At 44.4% G+C, this 26614-nt stretch overlaps 2 protein-coding genes across 2 annotated transcripts in view; both read right to left on the minus strand.

Annotated features, from left to right (window-relative positions):
- SLC5A10 (solute carrier family 5 member 10) overlaps positions 1–5853 on the minus strand; it is a gene marked incomplete at both ends in the record, with an annotated part of 40959 nt that extends 35106 nt beyond the window's left edge. The window contains 5 exons of the mRNA XM_082490629.1: positions 3064–3168; positions 3368–3427; positions 4029–4133; positions 4954–5025; positions 5743–5853. Of these exons, the coding sequence (XP_082346755.1) occupies positions 3064–3168; positions 3368–3427; positions 4029–4133; positions 4954–5025; positions 5743–5853 (453 nt within the window). The remainder of the gene's footprint in view (positions 1–3063; positions 3169–3367; positions 3428–4028; positions 4134–4953; positions 5026–5742) is intronic.
- Positions 5854–8143: 2290 nt separating this feature from the next.
- Positions 8144–26100, minus strand: PRPSAP2 (phosphoribosyl pyrophosphate synthetase associated protein 2). Its single transcript, XM_082490491.1, has 11 exons — positions 25981–26100; positions 22692–22842; positions 21513–21565; positions 21323–21389; positions 20164–20336; positions 17425–17540; positions 13867–13922; positions 11344–11492; positions 10521–10591; positions 9651–9797; positions 8144–9126 (listed from the first exon to the last, which is right to left on the minus strand). Exons 2-11 carry the CDS (start codon positions 22808–22810, stop codon positions 8968–8970), a joined length of 1110 nt encoding a protein of 369 aa, XP_082346617.1. The 5' UTR covers positions 22811–22842; positions 25981–26100; the 3' UTR covers positions 8144–8967.
- Positions 26101–26614: the final 514 nt, after the last annotated feature.

The raw sequence follows: 26614 nt of genomic DNA on the forward strand, positions 1-26614 counted from the left end.
CTGGGTCATTAATAAGACATCCCAAATACAAAAACAAGCTAATTAAAACCAGGCATGACCTATTCATAAAACAAGTTCTTTCAACTGTAAAAGGAGAGGAGAAGCTTTTGAAGTCAGGCCTCATAATCCAGCGAGATCCCTGCCTCCACCAGTGACCTCACTTGGAAACTCATTCTTACCCAACATTGTTAATGCCTTCCCAATGAAAGCTGGCTTTAGAGACAGCTTGGATTTAACAATTGGTGAAGCCAAAGCCTCAGCAGAACAAGTTGCCCAGGGTACAGAGAAGTCTCCAGGGGCTCTTCGCCAAGCCTAGGATGCCTGTGCAACTTCCCATGTGTTCCTAGACAAGGGGGACACCATCTCTCCACAGGACTTTGAGCTGCCCTGCTGCACCCTGCCATGAAATGTGGACGGTTGGGGTCCACCAGAGGGTAAATTCCAGGCGAGGGAGGACTGTCATCCCCCCTGCCCCAAAAGAAGAGCCAAGGGAGCAGCAGTGATGCCGTATCTCAGCTCGGGAGAACGTGGAGCAAAGATCTATGCACAAACCCAGCATCTGCAGGGAGAGGAGGCAAGAAAAGCCCAGCTTGTCCCGGGCTTTGAGACAGTCCCCAGTGAAGACCACAGGAAACCCCCGCCAGGCAACAGCACTGCCTAATTGCCCTGAGTTTCACAGCCTCCTCCCATGCTCCCAGCTGTGGACACCACCAGGGACAGGACATCAGGCTAGTTTGGCAACGCCCCACATGTCCACAGACATTCATCCCAACCCACTGCTGGAAACAACCATTGTTTGTGAGATTTACCATGAATGGAGCCAGATGCCAAGATAATCCCCTTATTAGGCTGATTCCTCTTCTGTTGCATCCTGCATGACTCAGATCAGAGAAAACTCAGCAGACCAAAGAAACTATAGCACTGGCTGAGAAAAGGCACAGGAAAAAGCATTTGGGAGTGTCCACCAAGCTTCAAACACAAGGTTGTGCTGAGAAGGGCCAGGAGAACCACAGAGGTTCCCATCGGTGCAGGCACTGTGCAGAGGTCATCTACAGGTTCATCTGGTGTTAGGCAAGGGGTGACACCACAATGGTCTCCCAACTAAGAATGAACTTGTAGGGCATCCATCCCTTCTGGGAAAAGCCATGGAGAGACTGGAAACCAAAGGGACAAAGCACATCCCCATAGCATGGGAGGGCACTGTTTTGTAAGAGAAGAGGTGATGTCTGTCATAGTCTGGAAAGAGACTCAAAGACAACCAGGCCTCAAACTACCGGTGATTTCTTTCTTCAGATTCAAACCAGCAAAAATAAACTACCCCACCTGAAATCCTATCCCAGCTTCCAACCTTTTCTTTTAAACACCAGCAGGGATTCACGCAGATCCCAGGGACCAGCACCACAGACACAGGTCCAGCATCTCCCTCGAGCTCCACCCAGGTCTTCATCAGGAGCAGGAGAGAGATGTCTCTTGAACAGCAATAATAACTGGGAATAAGGGACAACAGTTTACTGGACATTAGGACAATCAGGGAATAATCAAAGTGTCACTGCCCAAACTTGCAACCTGAACTGGTGCTCCGGGAGCCACCAGGCTGATTTCAGGAGAAATGCCATAGGATTTTCAACAGCATAAATGGTAAGAGTATAAAGAATATCAGTTTTATGGGCAGAATGCCCTCCAGCACGACAGGACATGTGTTTGTGGGGGTGAAATACAGGTGGCAGCTGCACCGACCGAATCACCAGCATCACCTCTGCCACGCAGAAAACCCTGTGACAGCAGGAACATGGGACAGGCTGCCATCTCCTGCGACCTGCCTTTTAAGCCCGAAGCATAGTGCCTTGCCCAAGGTCAAAGAGCAGCTCATGGGAAGCAGACGGAGTCTCCTGGAGCTGGGAGCACCCCATCACGCAGCGCTGGGGTCTGTCCGAGCCCATTGCACGACGTGCTGAAGGATGTACGCAGCGAAAGCTGTTTGTAGGCTGCTCCATCCTCCGCATCCCTCGGAGGGAGACCCAGAGGGTCCCCCCACAGCTCAGCCCGGGGCCTGGGGCTGCGAAGCTGCCGGGGAGGAGGCAGAAACTCCGCGCAGGGAGAGATGCTGCTTCCAGCCAAGCTGGTGTTTGCCAAGCACAGAGGCAAGCACTGAGCGCCTCGCCGTGGGGAAACGCTCCGGCACCGGCCCTCCTGCCCTGCAGACAGCCTCTTCTCGCAGCCAGACACACGCAAAAGCATATTTAATGCGGAAGCCCCAGCAGACTCCGGGTGAGATCCGCCTGCTCCATCGGAGCCATGCAGGATTCTCCCTCCGGTGTGTTTTCTCCTCCAGATCTGTTTCTGAGCTGTTTGCTCTTGATCTCTGTCTCGCTGTCTCCAGCCCCCCCGGGCTGTCTGTGCCCAGCTCTCTCCTGCTTGCCTGGTGTCACAGGCTCTTTAGCTGTTTTACCTCAGATAAACTCTTCCCACGGTCACCAAGCGGGCAGCGGGACCAGGGGCTGCTCACAGGGAACTGTGAACCAGGCCAAAATGGGGAGAAGACATCCCTGTGGAAAAGTCCCTAAAGATCAGGCACTTTCTGTACAGGTTTGGGCGTCTTATAGGTGCAGCAAGACTTCTTTTCCTCAGCAAACCCATGTGTCCTAAAGCAACGAACACATTTCCAATTCAGTTCCCGGCTCTGCTGGGTCCCTCGGGGAGTGCTGGAAAGCATCACTGCCGGAGCATGGAGGAAAAGCCCAGACGATGCAACCCAGCCCCCAAGCACATTTCATCCACAACAAAGCAAGTGCACCATGAGTTCGGGATTCCTGACACCCAGCCAGGCATCCATCAGGGCCACCCAGACATGAACATCGCTGCTGGATCTACCTACAAACACACGGGGTGTTGCAGATGGCATCTGCCCACGAATTCCCACCTGCTGTCCTGCTCCCTCCTGGAGTATCCTGCAGCAGCTGTTCTCCCCCAACTTGGCTACACGAGCTTTGAGCCCCAAAATAACATTTCACTTGCTGGAAATCAGTCATGGATCTGTAACAGAGCTGAGCAGAAGCTACTCACAGAGATTTTGGTGAAGATGGAGAGCAGGAGCGACAGGCCGGAGAGGTACATCCGGATCCTCTCACCTCCAAACCTTTGCTGGAGATATTCGGGCATCGTGACAATCTGCCAGAGCAAAAGAGAATGATGACTGCCCCGTCCAGGCACCCTCCTCTGGGGGTGGTCCCAGGAAAGGCGAGGGGACAGCTGTATTCCCAGAGCAGGCATTAGAAGTCTCAAAGGACAGTGGTGACAGCTCTGCGGGGAGCAGGGAACCTGGCTGGGGCCACGGTCCTCGCAGCAGGCTCAGGGCAACTCTACGTACCCCAGATGAGATGTAGACTGGCACAAACACCCAGGCCAGCGCCAGAAGAGCGTAGGTCGCCTGTTGGGAAGGAGGAACACGGCACAGCCAGAAAAAACACTGATCCTGCTGCAGCTCGACATCAGTTGCAATGCCAGACCCCCTCCACCACTCCAGATCCAGCCCCAGCTCACCCTTAAGTGCATGTTTACATCCCCAAAAGGCTTCAGACGGCAGGCACGGGTGCACAAGGTCATGGTAGAGACCCCCCGGCAACCCCACCAGCAGGAGCCCATTCCCCTCAGCCCTTCAGCTCCTGACAAGACATTTCCTACTATCTCCTTGAGCACCAAGCAAGTCAAATGCCATATTTTTGCTGCAAAACCCAAGGACTTTGGAAGTTATGGGTGTGGAAGCAGGGGATGGGTGACCTATTCATCAGCTGGACTAGGAAGCTCTGCACTGAAATGTCCTTTTTCCCTGAGCACATGGACCTGAGTTGACTCCAAACTCGCTGTACGTGCACTAGACATGAGCTGGAGACGCTGACTTAGCAGGGTTGCGTTAATTACCCCCTGCACAACTCCTTTCGGGACATTGTGCGCAGCTTCCGTGAAATGGGCCATCTGCTGTGACACAGCTCTTGAAACTCATTTTCTTAATAACACGACACGTTTCTTACGTTCCACTCGAAGCCGGCGACAGCGATTCCCCCGGCAGCACCGGTCCCGGCCAGCCCGATGAAGAGCCCCGAGCCTTCGCTGCTGGCAAAGAGAGAGGCGCCGATCTGCGGAGGAGCAGAGGAGGTGCTGCAGGTGCCCGGCCACCGGCTCCCTGCAGCTTGGCATGGCAGTCACACCAGCTGGACCAGCTTTGGTGCTTCCCCAGCAGCCCAGCCCCGAGGGGATAACTCAGTGAGGAGAGGCAGCAAAAATAACATCTGAACGGGAGCAGCAGAGCGCAAACCTCCCCACCACTTCTAAAAGCAAAGCGTGGCCAAAGATACACTGTGTGTGATGAGGGATGTGTACATATTTTGCAAGAAAAACCCTGAACAGACTCCAATCGGGAACCTCAGCAACCTGTGCTCCCACACGTTCAGCTCATCTGGACATCCCCAGTGGGTTCTGTCTTCAGGAGGATGAGAAGGAGCCACACGTTGCTGCATTTGCTGTGGTGGCCATGCACCCTGCCTGCAGGTGGCCCTGTGTCCATAGGAAGGACCTACAACCAGTTTGTCAGGATCAGACCACAATAAGAGGAGGGGAAAAAGAAACTTGGGACACCCATGTCTTCTTGGAGCCACCAGGAGCACATGGGGCCAGTGAAGTCAGACGTTCGACTCCAAGAACCCCTCCCCAAGTTCAAAGCAGCCTATGAGGAGACCCAACAACCCGGGTGGGCTCCAGCATCCTTCGTGCAGTGAGAAAGGAGATGCAGCTCCAAGGACAGAAATCCTGCAGAAGGAGGTGCAAAGGGTGGGGGACAGCGTGGGCAGGCGATGGAGAAAGCAGAGGCGCAAAAGGGGGAATTCAGTCGAAGGGACAGCGGTGCTGGATGTCCCCGCTGCCCAGGGTGTCACAAGAAGCACAGAGGTCTCTACTTACTGGCCACCACGCCATGTCTCTGCCAGCAAGGAAATAGCCACTGACGGTGTTCCTGTTCACCCTGCATGAAGACTGGGAGGAGAAAAGATCAGCACAGAGCACCCTTTCCCTACAAACCCAGACAAGACACCAAGAAACCAAGAACCAGGTCTCCTAGACGAGAAGCCAAGAGACAGGAGACTCTGGATAATTAGTGGGAGCTCTGCAACTCGAGCTTAATTACACCAAACAGTGGCTGCAGCCCCAAGTACCTGGGAGCCATGAATAGCAAAGGAGACACCCCGAGAGGGGGAAGCACGGAGGATGTGCTTGCCCCAGTGCCATCCCGAGCAGACAGGGTGGCTAATAGGGCCCAGTTTTGGCTATGTTTTTTTTCTGCAAGGCAGATTAAACGGCTTTGGAGAGCCTTTGTCTGACACCGCAGGTAGCTGAAGGCTTTCTCTGTTGAGCAGAGCATTTGTCTCAACGCCCTTTAATAGCCAAGTGGCGGATCTGCTTACGCCCGGCAGACAGGCAGCCAGGGGAGAGGTTTGTGCCGTGGTTCGTTCCACCTCGTTCTTGGGCTACGGGAGTCTTTCCACAAGGGGTGAACGGGGCGGATGGAGGGTTTGCACAACAGAACAGAGCAAACGCAGTGCAACACACAAAATACAAAACGAGTGCAAACCACAAGAAGAAAATAATAGAGGTTTTCAAAATATTCCATGCAGAAAAAGCCAGCCCCGATAAAAAAAAAAGACAACTATTTCAAAAGGAAAGCAGAAAGGGAACAAGAGAAAATACTCTTACCCATATTCCCACTGCAACGTTTAAGGAAAAATAAACCGCTATGACAACAAGATCAGCAACGCTGAACTGCTGTGCGGGGGTAAAGGATCCCGCAGTGGAATTGCCCTCCATTGTTCTTCTGTCGCCTTCTTCATCCTCGGCGAAAGCCGCTCACAGCCAGCCACTGAATCAGTAACTCGTTAGCAGCTTGAGGGCATTTATCATTAAACAAGCCGGCAGCAGGAGCTTGGCTTACAAAGGCCTTTGGGTGGGCAGCTGGGCCGGCCGCTGCCGCCCTTCCCTTCCCGTTTTCCCACCGCCCTCCCCGCTGGCACCAGAGGGATGCAGGGTCTAGGGCAGCGCCTTTGATTTCGGTGTCACAAAGGAGCAGCTACTTAATGCCCATTTCCTTGGGGTTTGCTGCTGCTTCTGCCTTGATCTTGAAGAAGCTGCAGGCTCCAGTCCCAGCTGCTCCTGCAATTAATGCATTTCTGCAGCGCAGGTTCTCCCAGCGCAGGATCCCAACAGCCTCTTGCAGAGGCACTTCAAATCTAGAAACCACCAAGGCTTTTGTCTTCTATAAGCTGTAAACAAACCCCAGTATTTTTCTTGCAGATACTACTAGTCTGGAAAGACTTTGCATGATCTTCTGCCTAGTTAATTACTGTAGAAATTGCTGAATAAAGCAGGGGTTTTGAAGTGTCCTTTGCATTTGAAGGATTCCAAAGTAATACCTCTAAGAATAGCTGGCATTTCTGACGATCTGCTGGTTTTGCTTCTGGGAAAAGCACACAGAGATCAGGTAGCTCTGCTGGAATGAAAGGGACATGAAAAATATCCCAGTGAAGTTGCACGTGCTTTGCTCTCTTTCAACCACTCCAGAAAAAAAAGCCAAAGGACCAACAATGCAGTCTTATGACCGCAACTGTTCCCAAATTCTTGTCTTAATCACTACAGTAATTGCACTGCACAAAACCAGGCAAAGTTGGGGGTTTTCTACACGCTAAAGCAATGGTCAAATACAGGAGTTACATGACTGTCTGAGGTGGATCCTCAGCATGTCAGCGAGGGCCGACCAGGAGAAACACTCACAGAAGAGATGAAGTTATTTCCTCCGAAAGCCAACATGAAACAAGCAGCAGGAAAACAGCCTTTGAATTCAGTTGTTTTGGGAATTTAAGAATCGTACTGTTTGCTGCACTGGATGCTTGGCTGGCTCATTTTCAAGCGGCAGCACACTTACCAACCACATATCACAAGGTCTCAGTAATGAAATAAAGACACTGCAACTAATGTGCCCATCACCCAGTCAGGTCAGCGTATTCCTCCACACTTTGAAATAGCCGCTGACGCACCCAGGAGCAGGTCTACACACTTGGGAGAGGAACTGAAGTTCCCCCTCACTGCTCAGCTGGAATTTTACCTGCATTAACACATTCGAAGTACATACAAGTGTTAATACGTCAGCTCGGTGTATCTATTAACATCGCTGAACTGTTTAATAACTTGCTGTCATTAAAGTACAACCAGGCACAGCCTCGCATTTTGTCATTTCACAGAGACAGAAAGTACCTCTCCGGACAGGACTGCAAAAATCAAACAGAATAATCTTATGAAAAATAAGCTCACAGAATGAAGAGTAGCATTATCTGAACAGAAACGTGCAGTTGCTTAAATAAAATCACTTCACTTGATGAATGTACCAACAAGATCAAGTACTGTAGAACTTTGAGTAATATCTAAGTCTTCTAGCCACAGTCCAGGCCTCCAACGTGCCCAGAGAGACAAGGGAAGGAAAAGACTTGTTTTTATCCTTACAAGCAAATGAACCTTCCAAAGCCCTTGGAAGTTTGTCTCAAGTAGAGAGAAACGGTGTCAACAAAGGTTAATTTTCACTTCTGGGTTTGAACATGCCAAAAGTTTTATACTTATTTGTAGGACATTTTGCTGGAGACAGGTTAGACCAAACAACCCCTTAAATGCTCATTAATTCCACCACCGTTTTCTCTGTAACAGGTCAAGAGCTTCGCGTCTGTGAGACTGGCAGCTCAGCATGGCAGCTAGCCGGCCACTCCACCCACACGTACCTAAGGAAGGTTGGGAAAACAAACCTGAACAAGTTAAGTTCTGCCCTATGGCCACATTTTTAGGCCGATCCACGCTCTTAGGCCAGGCTACAAACCTCTGAAAAAAGTTTACCTGTGACGAGCTGGTTCGGATTCTGCCAGCCAGAACCTCTGCCCCCCACAATATTCCCAAGTTCTCCCAAGTCCCTGTTGTTCCTTGACATCCAGCCGTAGATTCAGCTCCCCCCCACCTTCCCTGAAGCAAAGCTGCACACTGGAAGTGTGCCCTAACTGCCAAATTACAACCAGTATCACAAAAACCTTTGTGATAGCACCTGCAAGCAGATGGTGAAAGGTTTTATTCTGCATTTTGCAAGACCGCCTCAGCAGCAGACAGGTTGAAAAAAAACGAGTATCAGTATTGGGGAAAAGCAGCCTCTCCTCCTCATCTGCAGGTGTTTCGCTGTAACAACAAGCAAAACACATGTTACCCCCCTTACTGCCAAGAAGGCTGAATGCTGTTCATATTCCAAAGTAACATTATTAGCATACAAGAATCAATTCACCTCTTGATTTCTTTCAGTAACATAATACCTGCAAATCACTTTTAAGGGGACACACTTTAGAAGACAAGTGACTAGTACATGGACATTTTTAGAAAGCTCACACAAAACAAGTCTTTATTCTTTGTCGCAGAAAATAAATACAGGTGCATATTTCATATGCTTTTCTATAAAAGCACTCCTACAAAATCACTTAACTGCATACAACAGTACAACCTTTTTGGCTTTTAAAATGCAAATATTATACAGTCACTTCATTTTATTATCTTTTAAAGCACTTGTAGCAAGCAGCTTTGGAAAAGGAATGCTTAATTTAGAAGCCAAATTCTTGCCCCAAGTGTTTTGTGTTTTTTTTTTTTCCATCCTGTATGTAGTGCAACTAACCTAAAAGCAACTAGAACAGTTTTTTGTAAAATGTTTATTTCCCCCCTCCCCCCCACAAAAAAACACCCTGCAAAGAAAAAAAATAGCTCTTAAAAACTGTTCTACCTCGATACTTAAACCAAGAGAAAACAAAAAGTGGCTCAATAGAAATATTAAGGTAAGCATGATGCTTCACAGCTCGTTGTCTGTTCGCTTCCAGTTTGGCCCGGGGTGTTTCTTCAAGATAAAAAGCATTAATCATCCAGTCCTATATTTCTGAAGAGGTATGACATGGACTCCCCATTATGGATCCTGCGAATGGCTTCTGAGAGGATCATGCTGATATCCACAGTCTTGATTTTAGGGCACTGGAGTTTTTGTATTTCGTGTGGAATTGTGTTTGTAACAACCACCTACAGAAAGAAAAAATGATCAGAAAGACGTAGCTCCGTTATGGTTTCCAGCTCCCATATCAGAACTGTGAAAGGGAATGTCCACGCTCCAGATCCTATGAAGCTGCCCTTGCAGATAAAAGAACAAGATTTTACATACTGTCAGGGTCAAAAACCTTAGGAAGAGCCATGCATTGCCATAGGACGGCACATATCCACAGGTATTAATGGCACTGTCCTTCCTCCCTTTCCATTCTGCCACGCAGGCCCAAAAGAAGATATGAAAATACTCCCCAGACTGAGGGGAAAACCTGCAAATAGCGGCAGTGCATCATCTCACTCCTCCCCTCGTTTCCCATTGCTATAGTTTAGGGATGCGTAGATGCTAATATTCCAACGGACAATTCCATGGTAAAAAAGCCTGAACCCAGAAACATCCCAGCTAAATTCTTAATGCCAGTATATTTTAAGAATCAAGTCAGGAGAAAATTCCTTGCTTAAAAAAAACCAAATCTTTTGATCAGAAATTCAGAATCCCCACTTACCTCATCGATGGCAGATTCCTCTATCAGCCTGGGAGCATCTGAAGATAACAGGCCATGTGTGGCCATTACAAAGATCTTGTAAGCCCCCCTTTCCTTGAGAGTCTCGGCTGCAGCAAGAAAGCTGTCGACGTCATCTATAATGTCGTCCTGTCAAAGTAAGAGCAAGTCAGTGGAGATTCACCGTGTCCTCAGACAGGTCAAGGCAGCACACCCAGATTGACATTACATCTTTTCCAAGTATAACAGTTTACAGCCAACAGAAAATGGACATTTTTATTGATGCTGTTCTTCAGACACCTGAGCTAGATGGTAAGTGTGGAAGAGTGGAAAAGCAGAGTGTCCAAACCTACTGCAACATCAAGGGGCAGAGGGATTGCTCCATGAGGGAAAGACTGAAAAACCAAGACAACTGACATTCATTCAAAAACCAAACTAATGGAAAATTGCTCTTTTCCATGACAAGCCCAGAGATTACACTCTGCTATACAGAAACCGTAAGACTGCATCATCTCTACTTCACTGGCACTTCTAAACTCACAGAATAGAAACATGGTGATTCTCCCCTCATCTGATGTATAAGCACCTCCTGAAACTCCTCACCTTCAGACGCAAGCACTTAAACAGAATTTTATCTGGCCTGCTCACGGAAACAAGGTCCAAATGCTGCTTTTCAGCATGGATCACTTCATAGTTCACACAGTCAGCTTCAGTAAGCGTGCAGAATACTAATACTGTCTCAAGGTATCAGAAATGCAGTATCAAAATCCCACCATCATCCAAAGTTTAGCTGCTAATACAGCAGAAAATCTACTTGATTTCTGCAACTTTAACATATTTAATGTAACTTATCAAAAGCTATGGCTTACTTACCACGATGATAGCTATTCTTCCTCCTACATCTCCAACAACTGTGATGGGTGGTTTTTCCTTGGGAATCAGCACTGATTAATGGCAATTTTTTTAGAGGGGAAGAAAGGATAAAGAAAGAGAAAGTTTATACAATTTACTTCAAGTGTGGAAACGTCTGCTTTGCATGAGGCATCACGGTTATAGAGAGAAGTGAAGCAACAAATATTTCAACCATGACAGAATTACTGGGAAAAAAACCAGCAGGATTTTAATACATAAATGATTTTTTTTAAGCTTAGCCAAAGTATTAAGTTTGTTCATTTACACCCTAATTCTTAACCAATTCAATCAATCCTTAATTTCAGTACAGAGAATAGAGCAGCTTGCAGACACAACCAGTTCAATCACCCCACTGAGATCCAAGCTAGGTTTATGCAATGAAGCCTTGAGCTTTGTTGGTGCAGCTACAGATCACACCCACATTCAGCAAGGCTACTTTCTCAAGGCCTATGACACAGAGCTACACTCAAACCCAGTGTCAGCTCAGCTTATTAGCTCTGTCCCCCAGAAAAACTCCAACAGATAAAGGAAAAGGCAAAAACAGTGGGGCCTCTCTGCCAGGGGTTCTTCTGACTACTTGTAATGACACAGCCCCTTCTACACAGAGGACAGACCTCACGTACGACCTCACACTAAAACCATGGACAAAGGGCATCAAAAAGGAATCTCCCCCCCTACTGTTTTTATAAGAACCCCTCCTTTCTGATGGTCCACCACTGCCAGCCCTATCACCCAAACCCACAAAAAACAATAGGTGAACACTTTCACACACAAACTTACTTACTGGGTATCTCCAAACTGGGATGAATAGCAGCTACATTTTTGGCTGTAGGTGGTGAGTGTCGCCCATCCACCATGTCAGACTCAGCATCTTGAGCTTCTCCATGAATCACAGCTATTCCCAACCTTAAGCGCTCAGCAAATGACTGTGCTCTGCAGGGAAAGGGTTAAAAAAACAGAAATACATTAAATTTAAAACCATTCAAATATAGATTAGCATTGTACATTTCCATCTGATTTCTATAGCTTCAGACGAAAAATGGAACGATCCTAAAATTTTAGGAAAACACATGGAAGAAATGACTTGGCCCTTCGCATCTTTTCACCAGGCTTGCAAGAGTCAGAATAACCTTGAAAGTATCCATACTGGCCTTGAAGCAACAGGATAAATACTGCAAGTCACATAATTCTGATAACTCCCTTCTGTTTTGCCCAACATTCAAAAATCACTTCCTAGCCTTCAGCATTCTTGAGATCTCACGTTTTAGCAGGTCTCATCTAGCATCTACAAAGAATAGCCTAGATACCTGGACTGTCTACGTTTAATAGGGAAAAACATATTCACATGAAACCAGAAAAGAAGTGTTCACCTACTTATTTTTAGCAAGATGTGCTCTAAATAAGACGATGTCCCTGACCTTTTGATCTTAGATATTCTACAGAAAAGAGAATCCAGACAATCATTCTGTCTGACAAACCACACTTCAAAATTAAACAGCCTGGATTTTTACAAGCTTACAAAAAGTTCCTTCACCATACAGTATTCCTTCAACTAAAATTAGAAATTTACGTAAAGAAGTATAAAGTGAGCTGGGGTGGTGAGGAAAGCAAAGAGTCAGGAAAATAGGAATTTCAGAGACAGTGCTTGTATCCCAGATACTGGAAGCAGAAAGTAAAAATTAGCAGATTGATCCTACCTTACATGCACACCCAAGAGTTCGGTATCTAGTCTAAGCCAGCCATCTAGTCTCCATCTGGTCAAAGTGAGTCTGGCACGTCCAGAGTGAGTCACTTTGTTCTAACATTAGCGTCTAAGACCTGTGGCCTGAATCACCTTCTTTACGCTTGAGCATTGTTTCACTATCCAAACAACTCAAAGTCCAGAGAATAATTTGCCCATCATGATGCTCGGTTAATTAAAAATGAAAAATCTTCTGCCCTTTGGTTATCATACAGTTAGGATATTTTTTCTAGTAGTTAACTACAGATAAATTATGATTCCAAACATTAAGAGTTATGGTTCAGAAGCCGTAATCCTATCAACAAAACAATAATTACTTTAAAAAGCAATATTAAACTGAATAAAGTTCAAAGTAACAGTAAAATGATTCATTCATTTTCCAGTGAGTTCAGAAACCACAGAAACATTCTGAATTTCATCAAGCAAAGGTTCTCTTCCACATGTAGACATTCATCTAAAAAGCATTCTCCTTAATTAGGCTGAAGCATTCAATCACCCTTTTCTAAACACAATGCACCTCCTCAAATACTGCTCTTAAATGCTCGCATGTACATGTGAAGAAGCTAAACAATATGGCTCTGGGATCCCCTCCTACATATATCACTTACATGTGCAACTTATCTGCCTGATCAGTTAAAGGTATGTGTAGACTGTTTGCTGGCATGCACAATTACTTGATGAGCATGAAAATACTTCAACAAATGTCTGCCTGCTCCCAAGAGGCAATACTGACACCAAGTAAAAGAAACGGTCAAGACAAGCAAATGTAATGTAACTGGCGAAAACAAAAGAAATCACATTCAAGGTACTACTGGAAAACAAAGATGACAAAAGTTGTTCCCCTCACTACACTTGTACAATGTTAAAGCACTTCTGATTCAGGATATAAAATAACGAAAACCTTTCTTACAAAGAATACCATGATTCCTTGGCACAGAAGTCTAGATAACGTTTCAACAAACTATTAGTTTGTCACCACAGCAAATACAGTATCTCTTAAAATATGACCAACTCTTACATCACCTGCTGAGAGCAGTGTAATTCCAAAGAGTTTAGGATAAGTCAACCAAAAAGATTCACCTATTAAAAACAATCGTTCAGCCAACGACGACTTCACAATCAAAATCATCTCAAACATCAAATCCTGTTTCACCATGCTAGATGGTAAAATGTCTGTATTTAGGATCTGATCAACCATGTTCTAAGTTATGACCATGTTAAGCAATTACTTTGGATTAATGGCACTATACTTCCAGCTATTTTTCTTCATTTACAGCGGGAAATTTATAATGTAAATGCACACAAATATAATATGATTAAATACCTTCTTTATCCTAAGCACTGTATTGATTTACCTCATCCTTTTGTTTGTTTGGTTTTTACTCTCCTTAGATTTATTATGATTATAGCAATGATGTAAAAACTATACATCAGAGACATGTAGAATTGGGAGGGATTTGAAAGCTGCATCTTCTAATTATTGGATATCTGTCCTTCACTTGATCCTAAGAACAAAATCACAATAGAGATTTCCTGCTCTAACACATGAGAGCAGATCTTACCCACCTCTTTGCAGACGCAGGTGATTTGGCCACAATTACAGCATTCCTGTAGTCTGGTATCTGTAGTAAATAACAGATAGCAATGTCTACTTCATATCTTTAGACAAATTTAAACTCAGTAAGAATCAGAGAACTTTATTTTGCCAGAATTTTAAGCATCGAACATTTTACCTAACATAAGAAAGCAACCTTAAGAATCCATGGTACATGATCAGAGTTCACAGCTCAGTAAAAACAGGTATTTAGAAAATTCAGATTTTAACTTAAAACTGTACTTTTCATAAACACCATGTTATATTACAGATTACACAAAAGTAGCTGCTTTAGAAGAACATCAGGGCTACACAGACAAGCGTTAAAAGAAACAGGAAGCCATCAAAATTAAACTTTCCTGTTCAAATTAAATTGTCTTGTGCATGCACATGGCAGCCTTTAATCACTTGAAAACATAGTATTTAATCTATTTCCTAGTTTTAGGGTTGTTTTTCAGAGTACACCAAAAAAAAGTAACACCTCTCCATACTGGCTCTTTATATGGACCATCAAAAGGCATAAAAATTCTGTATTCACTGTACTGACTCTGGAGTCACCGTCTAATATTGCTGCAAACTGTCTTCTACGCAGATCGGCACTAGAGGATGCTGCTGTAAATGCCGACAGCAGCAAAGTGGTAAGGCCAAGAAGTGTGGGTGTCATGTCAAGATCTGATGGGTACATCAGTCAGTCTTCACATGCATAGTCTACTCCAAAGTTTCCTGCCCCTGCCCTGCTCCAGTCTCATACTGGCTTTTCACTCTAGACTCTCTTCATTTAGCCTGCATTTTAGTCCCCATGTCTCAAGAGTTTCTTATCCTAGTCTCCATTCTCCCTGCAAACAGTGACTCCACATCAGATGTGTCTTTCCTTGTCCATAACTCTTCGACCATTCCACCATTTGCACTTCCAGTCTCCTCCTTTCCAACAGCAATCTATGCTCCCTCTAAGATCACATTTTATCCCCTTCCTTGCAAACTCAGCATTTTCCTTCACAGTGCTGCCCTTCACTGCCTGCAGCACACAGAGAACCTGTCTGTCCTTCTGTCAGTTGCCATAACTATAGTCCATAGCCACTCTCAGCTGCAACAGCAAGAGTAGATCCAATCCTCACAATCCCAGTGATAAGGGACGGAAGACTCCTTAGTAAATACCTGGGAATTGATCTGTTACAGTTGTAATTTCACAGATCTGGGGAGATGATACCCTGACATGCAGTTCATCACCTTGCTGTCAGATGTCAAATACCCGTTCTAGAATATAGAAATACTTGAGTTTTTTCAAAGACAAGAAAGGTAAGTTCTTCCACAATCTTATCCTCAAACACACAAACCACACTGGCTGAATATTTGCAAAAGCACTCTGAAATAGGCATGGGAAATCAAAAATTAAATTCTAAATTCAGGCATGGGCCTCACCAACTGAAAACAAGAGCTCTTCTGAGGACATGTCAGGCAACATTAATAATCCGCAATGCTACTAACTCCACCTATAATACTGGGAATTCGGCATGTTCTGTCCTTTACAAACACTTAGTTATAAAACAGGCTACGAAGATTAACATGATGGAAGGTATGGACAAGGCAGGGCCTGTCACTCGACATAATAAAGGCTTTGATCTTGTTCAGACATCATTGCCTCATTTTTCCCCTGCCAAATTATCAAATTTGTTCGCAGCTCTTTAAAAATGAAGTCAGAAAGCCTGAATGTCATTCAAAAAATAGTAAGACATCAACAACTCCTTGTAACAAAGAGCTACGTCACTCTAAGATTAACATGTACGCATAGGAAAGAGAGAAGACACTAAGTATTGAGTATTTGCTAAGCATACAATGGAAAATCACCCAATTATTTTTACACCACATTAATTTCACTAATTAGACTGTCTTCATCCCAGAACACCAAGTAATTCTCTTCACACCTACCCATAAATTCCAGACAGGGAACAACTACAAGCCCTCATCCTCTGAACTTTCAGTCAAATGCTTTTTAAGTGACCTCCATTCTTATCAAGCTGGACTGTATTTCATACTACTCGATAAACCCCATTCACAACTGCCCTTTGAAACATTTTTCACGCTTTGGCATTCACAATGCGGGATATAGAACAAGTTGCTGCCACCGCAAACTTGAGATGAGTACCAAATTCTTCCTAAGCAGCACTGGATGAAACTTTTAAGAAAAGATCCTAGAAATTACCTGGCTGGTGAAGGTACTTGCCACTGTAGATCCCATGGGATCAGATACATTCAGTCAACTCTAATTTTAGCAAGCTATCTCATAGACAAGCAGAGGAATGAAGAAATGAAAAACTGAAAGTGTCTTTTAAGACTTCTCTGCACATACTTCAGCAGATCTCTACAAACATTCATGTGTTAAACCACACAGCAGTAGCAGTCTCAAAGCTGCAACAATTCTTTGTAAACCACTGAGAGCTCATGTAACTATATGTGCTTTCATGTTCAAGCAATGTATAAAGGCACAACTTGTCTTATGTCTGCATATTTGTTTTTCCACTTTTTTTCTTTTTTCACTTACGAAGTGCGTACAATGTGCAATAGTTCTCTCCTGGTATACAAAAGGAATAACTGCAGCAAAGCCAGATCCTGGAGCTTTGTTCTATCATCCTCTTGGACTCTATTACCAAATGAAACAATAATGACAGATTCAAATGGTAATTGATTCCCCAAACAGATTTTAACACTGACGTAACACAGTCATATTGGTTTGGTTTTAGGGTTTGTCCTTTTTCAGTTTTTATTTTTATTTTAGGTTTTTTTTTTTTTTATTTTTAATTTGAGGCATTCGTTTCTCTATAAAAGGAAATAGTTTGGATTCAAAAGTAAGAGTGAGCTAAACCTTTTCTCTCACCAGGAAGAAAGCATTTGCTTTATTGCAAATTATCATTAGTCAGAGGCATAATATACATCTCATACCTACAATTATCATTTGCACAATTTGTATATACGAATCTACCAGTAGCACTTCTCAAAGCACTTATAAAAACAAGATGGAGAAATGGATGCACAGGACATCAGAAGTTAAGCTCCTCAAGTCAAGACACGCTGAACAAACAGCAGGTAAAGATTACCACATAAGAAGTCTTCTGTTCTTACTTTCAGAGTATGATCACTAGGCTCTATTTACAACTTAACTTTGAAAGTGTTTTCATAATGTGATATAAATTACACCTACACAAGCAGTTCTTCCTATAAATGTCAAGGAAACTGGAAATAGGAAAGGAAGAGGATATCAAGAGCAAGAAAATCTTTTTTTTTTTAATACTAGTTAGGACAATATATCTAAGATGATAGAACAGCATCAATGCATGGATATGAAAACACCAGCTCTTCATGAAAGGAAAACGTAAGCCTGTGGGGAAGAAAAGAACCAACTGCCCCAATATGACCTGTCCCCCTTTAAAATCGCATTTGAAAAGTTAGTCTATTCAGAGGAATTTGTTTCAGAAGCCTTGAGACATGACAAAAAATAATTTATAAAAGCAACTGTAATAGCAGGCCTTCCTCACCTCTTCTTGGATGTACTGTAGTAAAAACGGAGATGCTCTCAAGTTATCAACTGGAATGTTGAAGAAACCCTGTATTTCCTTCTGATGTAAATCCATGGTAATAAGATGAGTTAGGCCTTTACATAAAAAACAAGCAAAATAAAAAAAAAAAAAAAACATAGAGAAGCACATCAAGAAAAGTAAGAGAGAACAACAGACACACTCTTTAGTTCACCAGTAAGTTTAACTGAAGTTTGTCCAGAACAAAATCTCTAAGCTGAATTAGAACAAGAATACTATACTTGGTGATAGCATTTTAACTATGTCCCTCGTAAGTACACCAGTGTTACCATGTTTCAATATTTCTAGTGTCCCTTTTAGAAGAACCTCAGAACACTCTACATAATTGACTCAGTAGTGCCACACTGAGGCAAGTAAGGTCTTTCTCCATTCGACACGTGACAAAATGGAAGCACTAACAAAATAAATTGTCCTATGCCACATAGCAAGGCCTGGCACAGCAAACATTAGAGTTCTGAACTCCTGAAAAATGAACCCAAATTCTAATCATCAAAACAATTCTCTCAAAATAAGAAACTAGATCACACTGCATTCGTTGTAACTGCCCATTTTTCCCAGGGACAGGAGCAAAAGGAAAGGAGCAGAAACAAAAACATGTTGAAGGCTGTGAAAGTGAATAATCTCATTCTCCCACATCATCTCAAATGTAAAGGACAGATACAATGTGCATTCATCCAACAGGTAAAAAACAGGCTAGAAATGACAAAGCACAAGTGTTTGAGAGTGTTAAAAAGGCAAAGAACAGTACTACAAGAGATGGATATCACAGAATCACAGAATAGTCAGGGTTGGAAGGGACCTCTGGAGATCATCTAGTCCAACCCCCCTGCCAGAGCAGGGTCACCTACAACAGGTTGCACAGGACAGCATCGAGGCGGGTTTTGAACGTCTCCAGAGTGGGAGACTCCACAACCTCTCTGGGCAGCCTGTTCCAGTGATCCACTACCCTCAAAGTGAAGAAGTTCCTCCTCATGTTAAGATGGAACTTCCTATGTTCAAGCTCGTGCCCATTACCCCTCGTCTTATTAATGGGCATCACTGAAAAAAAGACTCCTCCCATCCCTCTGGCATCCTCCCTTTAAGTATTTGAAAGCATTAATAAGATCCCCCCTCATTCTTCTTTTCTCTAGACTAAAGAGACCCAAGTTCCTCAGCCCTTCCTCATATGAAAGATGTTCTAATCCCCTAATCATCTTTGTAGCCCTTTGCTGGACCCTCTCCAGCAGATCCCTGTCTTTCTTGAACTGGGGAGCCCAGAACTGGACGCAGTACTCCAGATGCGGCCTCACCAGGGCAGAGTAGAGGGGGAGGATGACCTCCCTCGACCTGCTGGCCACACTCTTTTTGATGCACCCTAGGATGCCATTGGCCCTCTTGGCCGCCAGGGCACATTGCTGGCTCATGGTCATCCTGTTGTCCACCAGGACTCCCAGGTCCCTTTCCACAGAGCTGCTCTCCAGGAGGTCAGCCCCCAACCTGTACTGATGCGCGGGGTTATTCCTCCCCAGATGCAGTTCCCTACATTTACCCTTGTTGAATTTCATTAGGTTCCTCCCTGCCCAACTCTCCAGCCTGTCCAGGTCACGCTGTAAAGCAGCACAGCCTTCTGGCATGTCAGCCACCTCTCCCAGTTTAGTGTCAGCAGCAAACTTGCTAATGGTTCAATCTACCCCTTCATCCAGATCATCGATGAATATATTGAACAGGACTGGACCCAGTACTGACCCTTAAGGGACACCACTTGTTACTGACCTCCAACTAGACTCTGCACCACTAACCACAACTCTCTGAGCTCTATCTGTCAGCCAGTTCTCAATCCACCCCACTGTCCATTCATCTAGCCCGCACTTCCTAAGCTTGCATGTGAGGATGATGTGGGAGACAGTGTCGAAAGCCTTGCCAAAGTCAAGGTAGACAACATCCACTGCCCTCCCCTCATCCACCCATCTAGTCACTTCATCATAGAATGCTATCAGATTAGTCAGACACAACTTCCCCTTAGTGAATCCATGTTGACTACTTCTGATAACCTTCTTTTCATCCTGGTGCTTTGAGATGATACCCAGCACAAGCTGTTCCATCATCTTTCCAGGGATGGAGGTGAGGCTGACCGGCCTGTAGTTTCCCAGGTCATCCTTCTTGCCCTTTTTGAAGACTGGAGTGACATTAGCTATCCTCCAGTCCTCAGGCACCTCACTTGTCCTCCAGGACCTTTCAAAGATGATGGAGAGCAGCCCAGCAATGACTTCCCCCAGCTCCCTCAGCACTCGAGGGTGCATCCCATCAGGCCTCATGGATTTGTGGATATCCAGTTTATCTAACTGATCTCTAACTTGCTCCTCGTCAACCAAAGGAAAGTCTTGCTCCCTCCAGACTTTCTCTGTTACCTGCAAAGTCTGAGTTTGACCATGACCCAAAGCAGTGGAGTCCAGCAGACTCATTTTGCAAGCTCAGTAGGACACAATGTAAAATGGCTGTTACAAGTTTGGGTTTTTTATGAACTCATCAATTGAAAACATTTCTAATTACATTCTCCTTTCCATGTGGGTTTTAAACTCGCAAAAAACTTGGCAGTCATTTTTAAACAAAGTCCCAGCTTGTGCACAGACCTCTAAACCTGAAAGCGGACAGCAGGAGCCCCCATTGCCCTAATTATTTCATAACAGCCTGCATTCTTACCAGCTTTGCACATCATTGAAGCCAGCAATTTAGAGACAATGGAGCCTCTTTTCCTCATCTTGCACTGTTTGCTGTATGGGAAGTAAGGAATCACTCCAATAATGCTTTTGGCACAGGAGGTTTTACAAGCATACACCATGATCAGGAGTTCCATGATCGTAGTATTCACATCCCTGCAATGAGAAGCATCTATTTCTGTATCTCGTGCATAAAACCACAAATATTCAACACAGTATTTATACCCACTCCAGGAACTTCACTCCAGGGTAGTAGAGAGTATGGTGACTGAGAGACATTCACTAAGAATCCAGCTGTGCGTCTCAGGATGGCAAGTGCCCTGGACCCAGCATTTTAATTCTTCACTAGAATTACATTTTTTTTTTTTTTTTCACTTGGCTATTTGGGCAATGCAGCAGTTTTTGTTATACCACATTGCTGTAACAAAGTAGTCCATAATTTATCTCTAACATCTCTTTCTATTGCACACAAACCAAAATAGATATATTTTTCCATACAGATCAGCTCTTTTTTAAAAGAATTCAGACTTTGCAACATATTCCTCTATTGTTCAAGCCAACAGCAGGCTAAATATTTAACAATTACCATTTATTTTCCGCCCTACATCAAAAGATTGAGAGGGTATCCTCTTAGATGAGAACTGGCCATCAACTAAGAAACCTACTATTTCTGTTGCTATTCAAAAAAAGCCTTAGCATTTGTAAAGTTCTTTTCACATAAAAAAAAAACCACAACTGTTTTCTGAATCACTGGACTCATTGCCTAGGAAATGCTCCTCCTACATTTAGAAGTTTGTAATGGCATTGGAGACTGGTAGCTGAAGAGGGAAGAATTTAAAGAGAATGACATAAACAAAAGAATGCAGACACCCAGGGGAAACTTTCATTGACATATTCACTGAAAACGAAAATAACAGTTAAGCTTATACTGAAGTCCCCTTTATGCATATCTCAAAAAAAAAAAACAAACAACCACACCAAACAACCCAGAAAAAAAAAAAAAAACACAAAGAAAAGCCTCTATCTAGGTAATCTAAGCTTATTATACCGTATCACATACATAAAATCCAACGAAAAATTAAAACAGAAGCATTCCTTTGAACATGTAAAAATGCTAGCAGTGTCTTTAAACAGTTACTCACTTTGATACTGTTTGGATGATAAATACATCCTTTCCTCTCACAGACTCCTGAATCTGCACTCTTGTTTCTGCCAAGAAGAGAAACATGTAATATTTGCAACAGCAAAACTCAATAGAGTCTAAGAAAAGGGTAGCCAATACATGCACATCAGAGTTAGGCAAGTTTCCAGTTTTGCCAATTAAATGCTCACCTCTGTTTGGCTCTTGATAAACCTGAACCTTCCCCATCTCAACTCCTAAACGCCTGCAGGAACAGAAAAAAGAAAAATAGAAGTCAATATGGGAAAATGAAGTGCAAAACAAATGCGAAGTAACTACAATGCAACAGTTACTGAAAAGGTTATACTTCACAGAAGAAAACCAAGAAAAGAAAAGCCCAAACCATAAACCCAGTAATTATAGTGGAAATTTCTTAACAAAGCAACTACAGTTTCCAGAAGCTACACTGCAGGCTAAGCTGAACTCATTTTCAAGTCAAGCTCAGAAGAACAAGCAATGGAAAAAAACAATGCTTGATTACTAGATTATGTAACAATTTCTAACTTTTAATATATATTTCTATAGACCTTATACATGTTGCCATATATATGTATATACACATGCACAATCCTTAAAAGGCCACCTCTAAATCATTCTTCTCTAGAGAAAAAATGTCAATGTAGAGTGAATAGGAAATACTAGTGAGTTCTATTTGACGAATAACGGAAGACTAATGTCTACAATGTTTATCTCACTTCAGTGAAAATCCCCATTACTAAAAAAAGGAGACAACCAAGTATGCTATGCACTTAATGCCCAAGCCCTTACAATGCATAACTTCAGATCCCTTACACTCTCTTTTCTCCTCCTCCCTCTATCTAACTTTGGGTACATAAGCCTCAGGAAGAAACCCATCATGTGCAATACTCCTGGTAATGTTATGCATCCTAATACTGCTATAGTAGTATGGTAACAATTTCCTTAAGTCATAAAAGTTCTGCTGGAGCTATTCATGCATTTAAAGCTAAACAAATGTCCCCATCTAAACTATACGTTGAAAGCAGCTTTGCCTTCTAAGAAAACTCCACTACAAGGAGAATGAGGAAACGATGAAAACTTCTGCCATGATTATTTAACACGACCCAAACATCATTTTTCCCACATTCTCTACAACACACTGCAGTCAATCACAACCTGCCGCCAAACAATTTAAACACAAGTTATTTTCTCTGTTATTGATTTGTTGAAATATGCCACATGATACAGTACACTAGACATTCTTGCAAACTGGCAGTTTTAACTTTTCTTAAACAGAGAAATCAGTCTTTAGGAAAGTAAGTCCCATCATAGTAACACCAAGACCCTAAGATGCCCTGCAGGATTTTACTTACTCAGCAATCCTCTTCGATAGCTCCATGCATGACGAATTGGAATTAGCTGAAAACAGCACCAGTCCACCCTTGGTTATATTCATGATGGCCCCAATTTCAGTTGATGGCACACAAAACATCAAACCTAAGTTGTTTTTCCGCTTCTAAAAGACTGAAAGAGATCAAAGGTCTGTTAAAGCCACAACATTAAAACCAAAAATGAAACAAATTTTCTCTGTTAAGAAAGGAGTTTCCCAAAAGCCTGTACTTTCCAGCATCCTTAATACTTGTTATCACCACTTTAACAGTACCACGAATATATCCTTACAGAACACTGACCCACAAGCCATACTGTTTACTGCCCTAGCTCAGGATACCTAAGAATATGGCACAAAGGAGGGGACTTCAGCCTGCCTTGCCTTCCTTCTCCTGCCCCCAAGCTTTACATACCCTCCATCAGAATGCCTCCCTGGAGGCCTCCAAAGATCCCCCTAGACAACCTCCTAACTTCAACAGGTTTTTTCTTAGGTTTTTTCTTGTTTGAAATGTTTTCCTCGGGCTATCATCAGGTAACACAGATTCTATTTTCCATCAGCTTGTCCAGTTAATTTTCCAGAACTGAGCAACATTTATTCCCTTTTTCAAGATCATAATGCCAGTCAGAGGCAAAAATTGAGCTGAACAGAGCTCCTGGGTCCTGGCTCTGCTAAATTGCCTAGAAGAGTCCATTTCCATAGCTGCGTATCTTTTCATCACTTTGCAATAAATGATAAACTTACAAATAAGGATGAAATGTAAGGAAGAGTTCAATAAAGTTGGTAGCTGTAAATAATGACCTCTTGCACAATGCATCCACTTGGTGAAGCAGTTGTTGTCATTCTTTGATACTAATATTTCTCCTGTGAAAACAGGAGAAAAACATCAAGAGGATATCTATACATTTTTTTTTTTCCAAATAAAGGCACAAACCACTAATCTGCCAAGGATGTGATGGGATTTCATCTTGACAGTTTTTATTCTTCTGTGTAACACCACATTTTCATGACTTCTTCTAACACAACTTTTTGTTCAGATAACAAAAAAATAATAAATCACATTGACCAGCAACCACTGATAAACCAAAGTAACATTCAATCCAAAAAGTCCTAGGCTATAGTACTTCAGTTCTCCTGTATAAATAGTCCAATCCTTCATCATCCACTAGCATTATGTACGGGATTGAAAATATCAAATACAAGTGGCATAATTCAAAACAAAGTAAATAGAAGTTAAGATAAATCAGTAACTTCTTTCCTAGCAAACTTCTCCCTGCTGATAAACATAATTATCTGTCGCATGTACTCTGTTACAAAACTGATCATATATCAACTATTAAGTACTCCAAAACAGCATCTAAAAGAAAACCAACACTTTTCATACTTACCAGAACAGCTGCATAGCCCTATAAAGAAACTCATTCAGCCTACCTTTGCAACTAGACATACTCTTGCTCAGTTTGACCTTGTCACAGAAACTGCACCTGATTCACTCTCAATTAAGAGCCAAAGTCAAGTCAGGAACTTCCTAACAAATCTCTTCACAAAGCATCTGTGCTATGCTCAATTGCTGTGTATGAAAACCTGCCTGTCATCAAAACTCAAACTGTGCAGAAAAAGAGCACAAATAGCAACAATATCAGCGACAGAATTTGAATAGCTAGATGTTTTGACTCTGCTAGAGCCTGGTGTGCCCCCCTATACCACCCCTTTCAGCCTTTACTTTCAGATGAGATTATTTAAAAAAAAATCCTAGAAGGCAGTACAGTTACAGACATCCAGTCTAAAGCTCAACACATCCCTCACAAAATACATACTCAACAATTTAAGGAGAATTAAAAACCTATTTCTTAGCTAGTGCTTCTTCCTTTATTCTTAGTTACTCCCAGCTGTTAACTAATGGCCATCATCTGTAACATATTCCTAACGGTGTCAAGGCTACATCTTAAATCCAACAAAGTGAGCATGTACTAGAAATGCTTTGAGGTCTCAACCACCACCTGAAAAGACCCTGCTTGTATTGATTAGGTGGGAACAACATAGAGACAGCTTTCAGTGTTACTAAAAATATCCATATAGTGTTTTGAAGACACAGGTGTTTTTTTTTTTCCAGTTGTGTTACCTTCTTTATTCCACGGATTAGGGAAATGAGGAGAGTTAAGATATCTGCCAGAAGACAAGAGTTGTTGGTTCCCGATTATTGTTCAGGGTGCATTTTACACCACAATAAGATACTGATATATTCACAAGCAACACTGAACATAACCATAACACTCCACATAACCATAGGTCAAGGACTTTTTTGCAGATGTACTTCAGCAGCAACAAGTGGGCTAGACAGTGTATGTGGAGGGGGAAAGAGAAGTTGCATTTATAGAGTAATATTGATGTATCAGCCCTGAAACAGGCGTGGGGATGACACAAGCTCACAAAACTTTATTAGATGTGTAAAGACATGACTCCACAAGGGTACATGGGACCATAACCCTCTGGCTTGAGGTAGACAAATCTTCCAAGCCTGCATCACATTCGGGGGAACACATGCACCACAGAGCAGGCTGCAGCCCACAAAGTCCTACCCTTTCTTTTGGGCTGCACACAATTACACAGACACATCATGATGAATACAACAACTGCTGGACTGGGTACACATGACACCCTCTCCTACTGGCTTTACAGATCCATGAACTGAGCATGTCCACACAGAGAGCAACAGAGGCAGGAATAACTGCATGGGATAACCATGGTAGTAAAGAACTGATCACCACGGGCTGGAGGGAAACTGAACCCTCTTACCCATCTTCCCACATGGAATTTCCCCGTCTCTGAAAGGCCCTCCACACTAACCAGGGCTAAACGGCAGAGGGTCGACCCTTCCACCCCACACCTCCCTACAAGTCATTCAGCTGCTCCAGGTGGGTTACACACGCCCCTGGGAAGGGAAGCGCCCCAGGCTACCTGAGGTGCCCTTCCCTCCTCTCAGGGGAGGCCTGGGCGCGCCGCAGCCCCCAGCGTGGGAGCGGGCACGCCGCTCCCCTTCACCTGTCGGGCTGGCGGACGGCGAGGAGCCCCCGGCAGCCCAGGAAAAGGGCCGCCCAGGACAGGGCCCCCCTCCCACAGGGGCCCTCAGGGGAGGGCGACGAAGCCCCTTCCTCAGGCGGCGGAACGCTGTGTGGGGAAGGGGAGAGGGCGCTGGGGATGGGGGGTGTCCTGCCCTCACACAGCAGGCTGAAGTGGGCTGAGGGGTCGGGCGTGCCCCTTTCTGAAGGCCTTACCTGCCGGCTCCGGCCCCCCGGCCCCGGGAGAAGGCAGCCCGGCCGGAGGGGAGGGGGAGAGGCAGAGGCAGCGGCGGAGCTCAGCCCCTCCGGTTGTCCGCTTGCAAGATGGCGGCGCCGCGCGAGGGAGGGAGGAAGAGAGGGAGGGGGAGAGAGGGAGGGAGGGCGCGCGAGGGGCGGGCGCGAGGCGACGCCCTCTTCCCCCCCCCCCTCCCCTTCCCGCTATGGCCTCGCGCCGTGGCTGAGGGGAGCCGCCGCCGGCGGCGCCATCTTTCCCCCTCGACCCAGCGATGCTGGGGGGGGGGGGGGGGGGGGCACGGATACTATGAGAGCTCCAGTAGCAACGCCGGATTTCAGCTTGCCCGCCCCAGGAGAAAAAAAAAAAAAAAAAAAAAAAAAAATGAAGAGCGCGATGGGTGGGTGATGGCCCCCACCAGGGTTGCGAGAGCTCCAGTGTAAAGGCCATAGGGCATGGCTGTCTGCACAGTGCCAGGTTTGGGAGCCCCCGCACCTGCATCTCTGTCAGAGGGATGGCCGGCTGCCGCGCTGCTCTGGGCACCACCACCGCAGCAGTGGGTCCTCGCCATCCCCACGGAGCACTGGGCTTTGCCATCAGACCAAGCAGTGTTTGTAG

This window comes from Vanellus vanellus (genome assembly GCF_965231255.1).
Source record: "Vanellus vanellus genome assembly, chromosome: 14".
In the NCBI taxonomy this organism is placed as follows: domain Eukaryota; kingdom Metazoa; phylum Chordata; class Aves; order Charadriiformes; family Charadriidae; genus Vanellus; species Vanellus vanellus.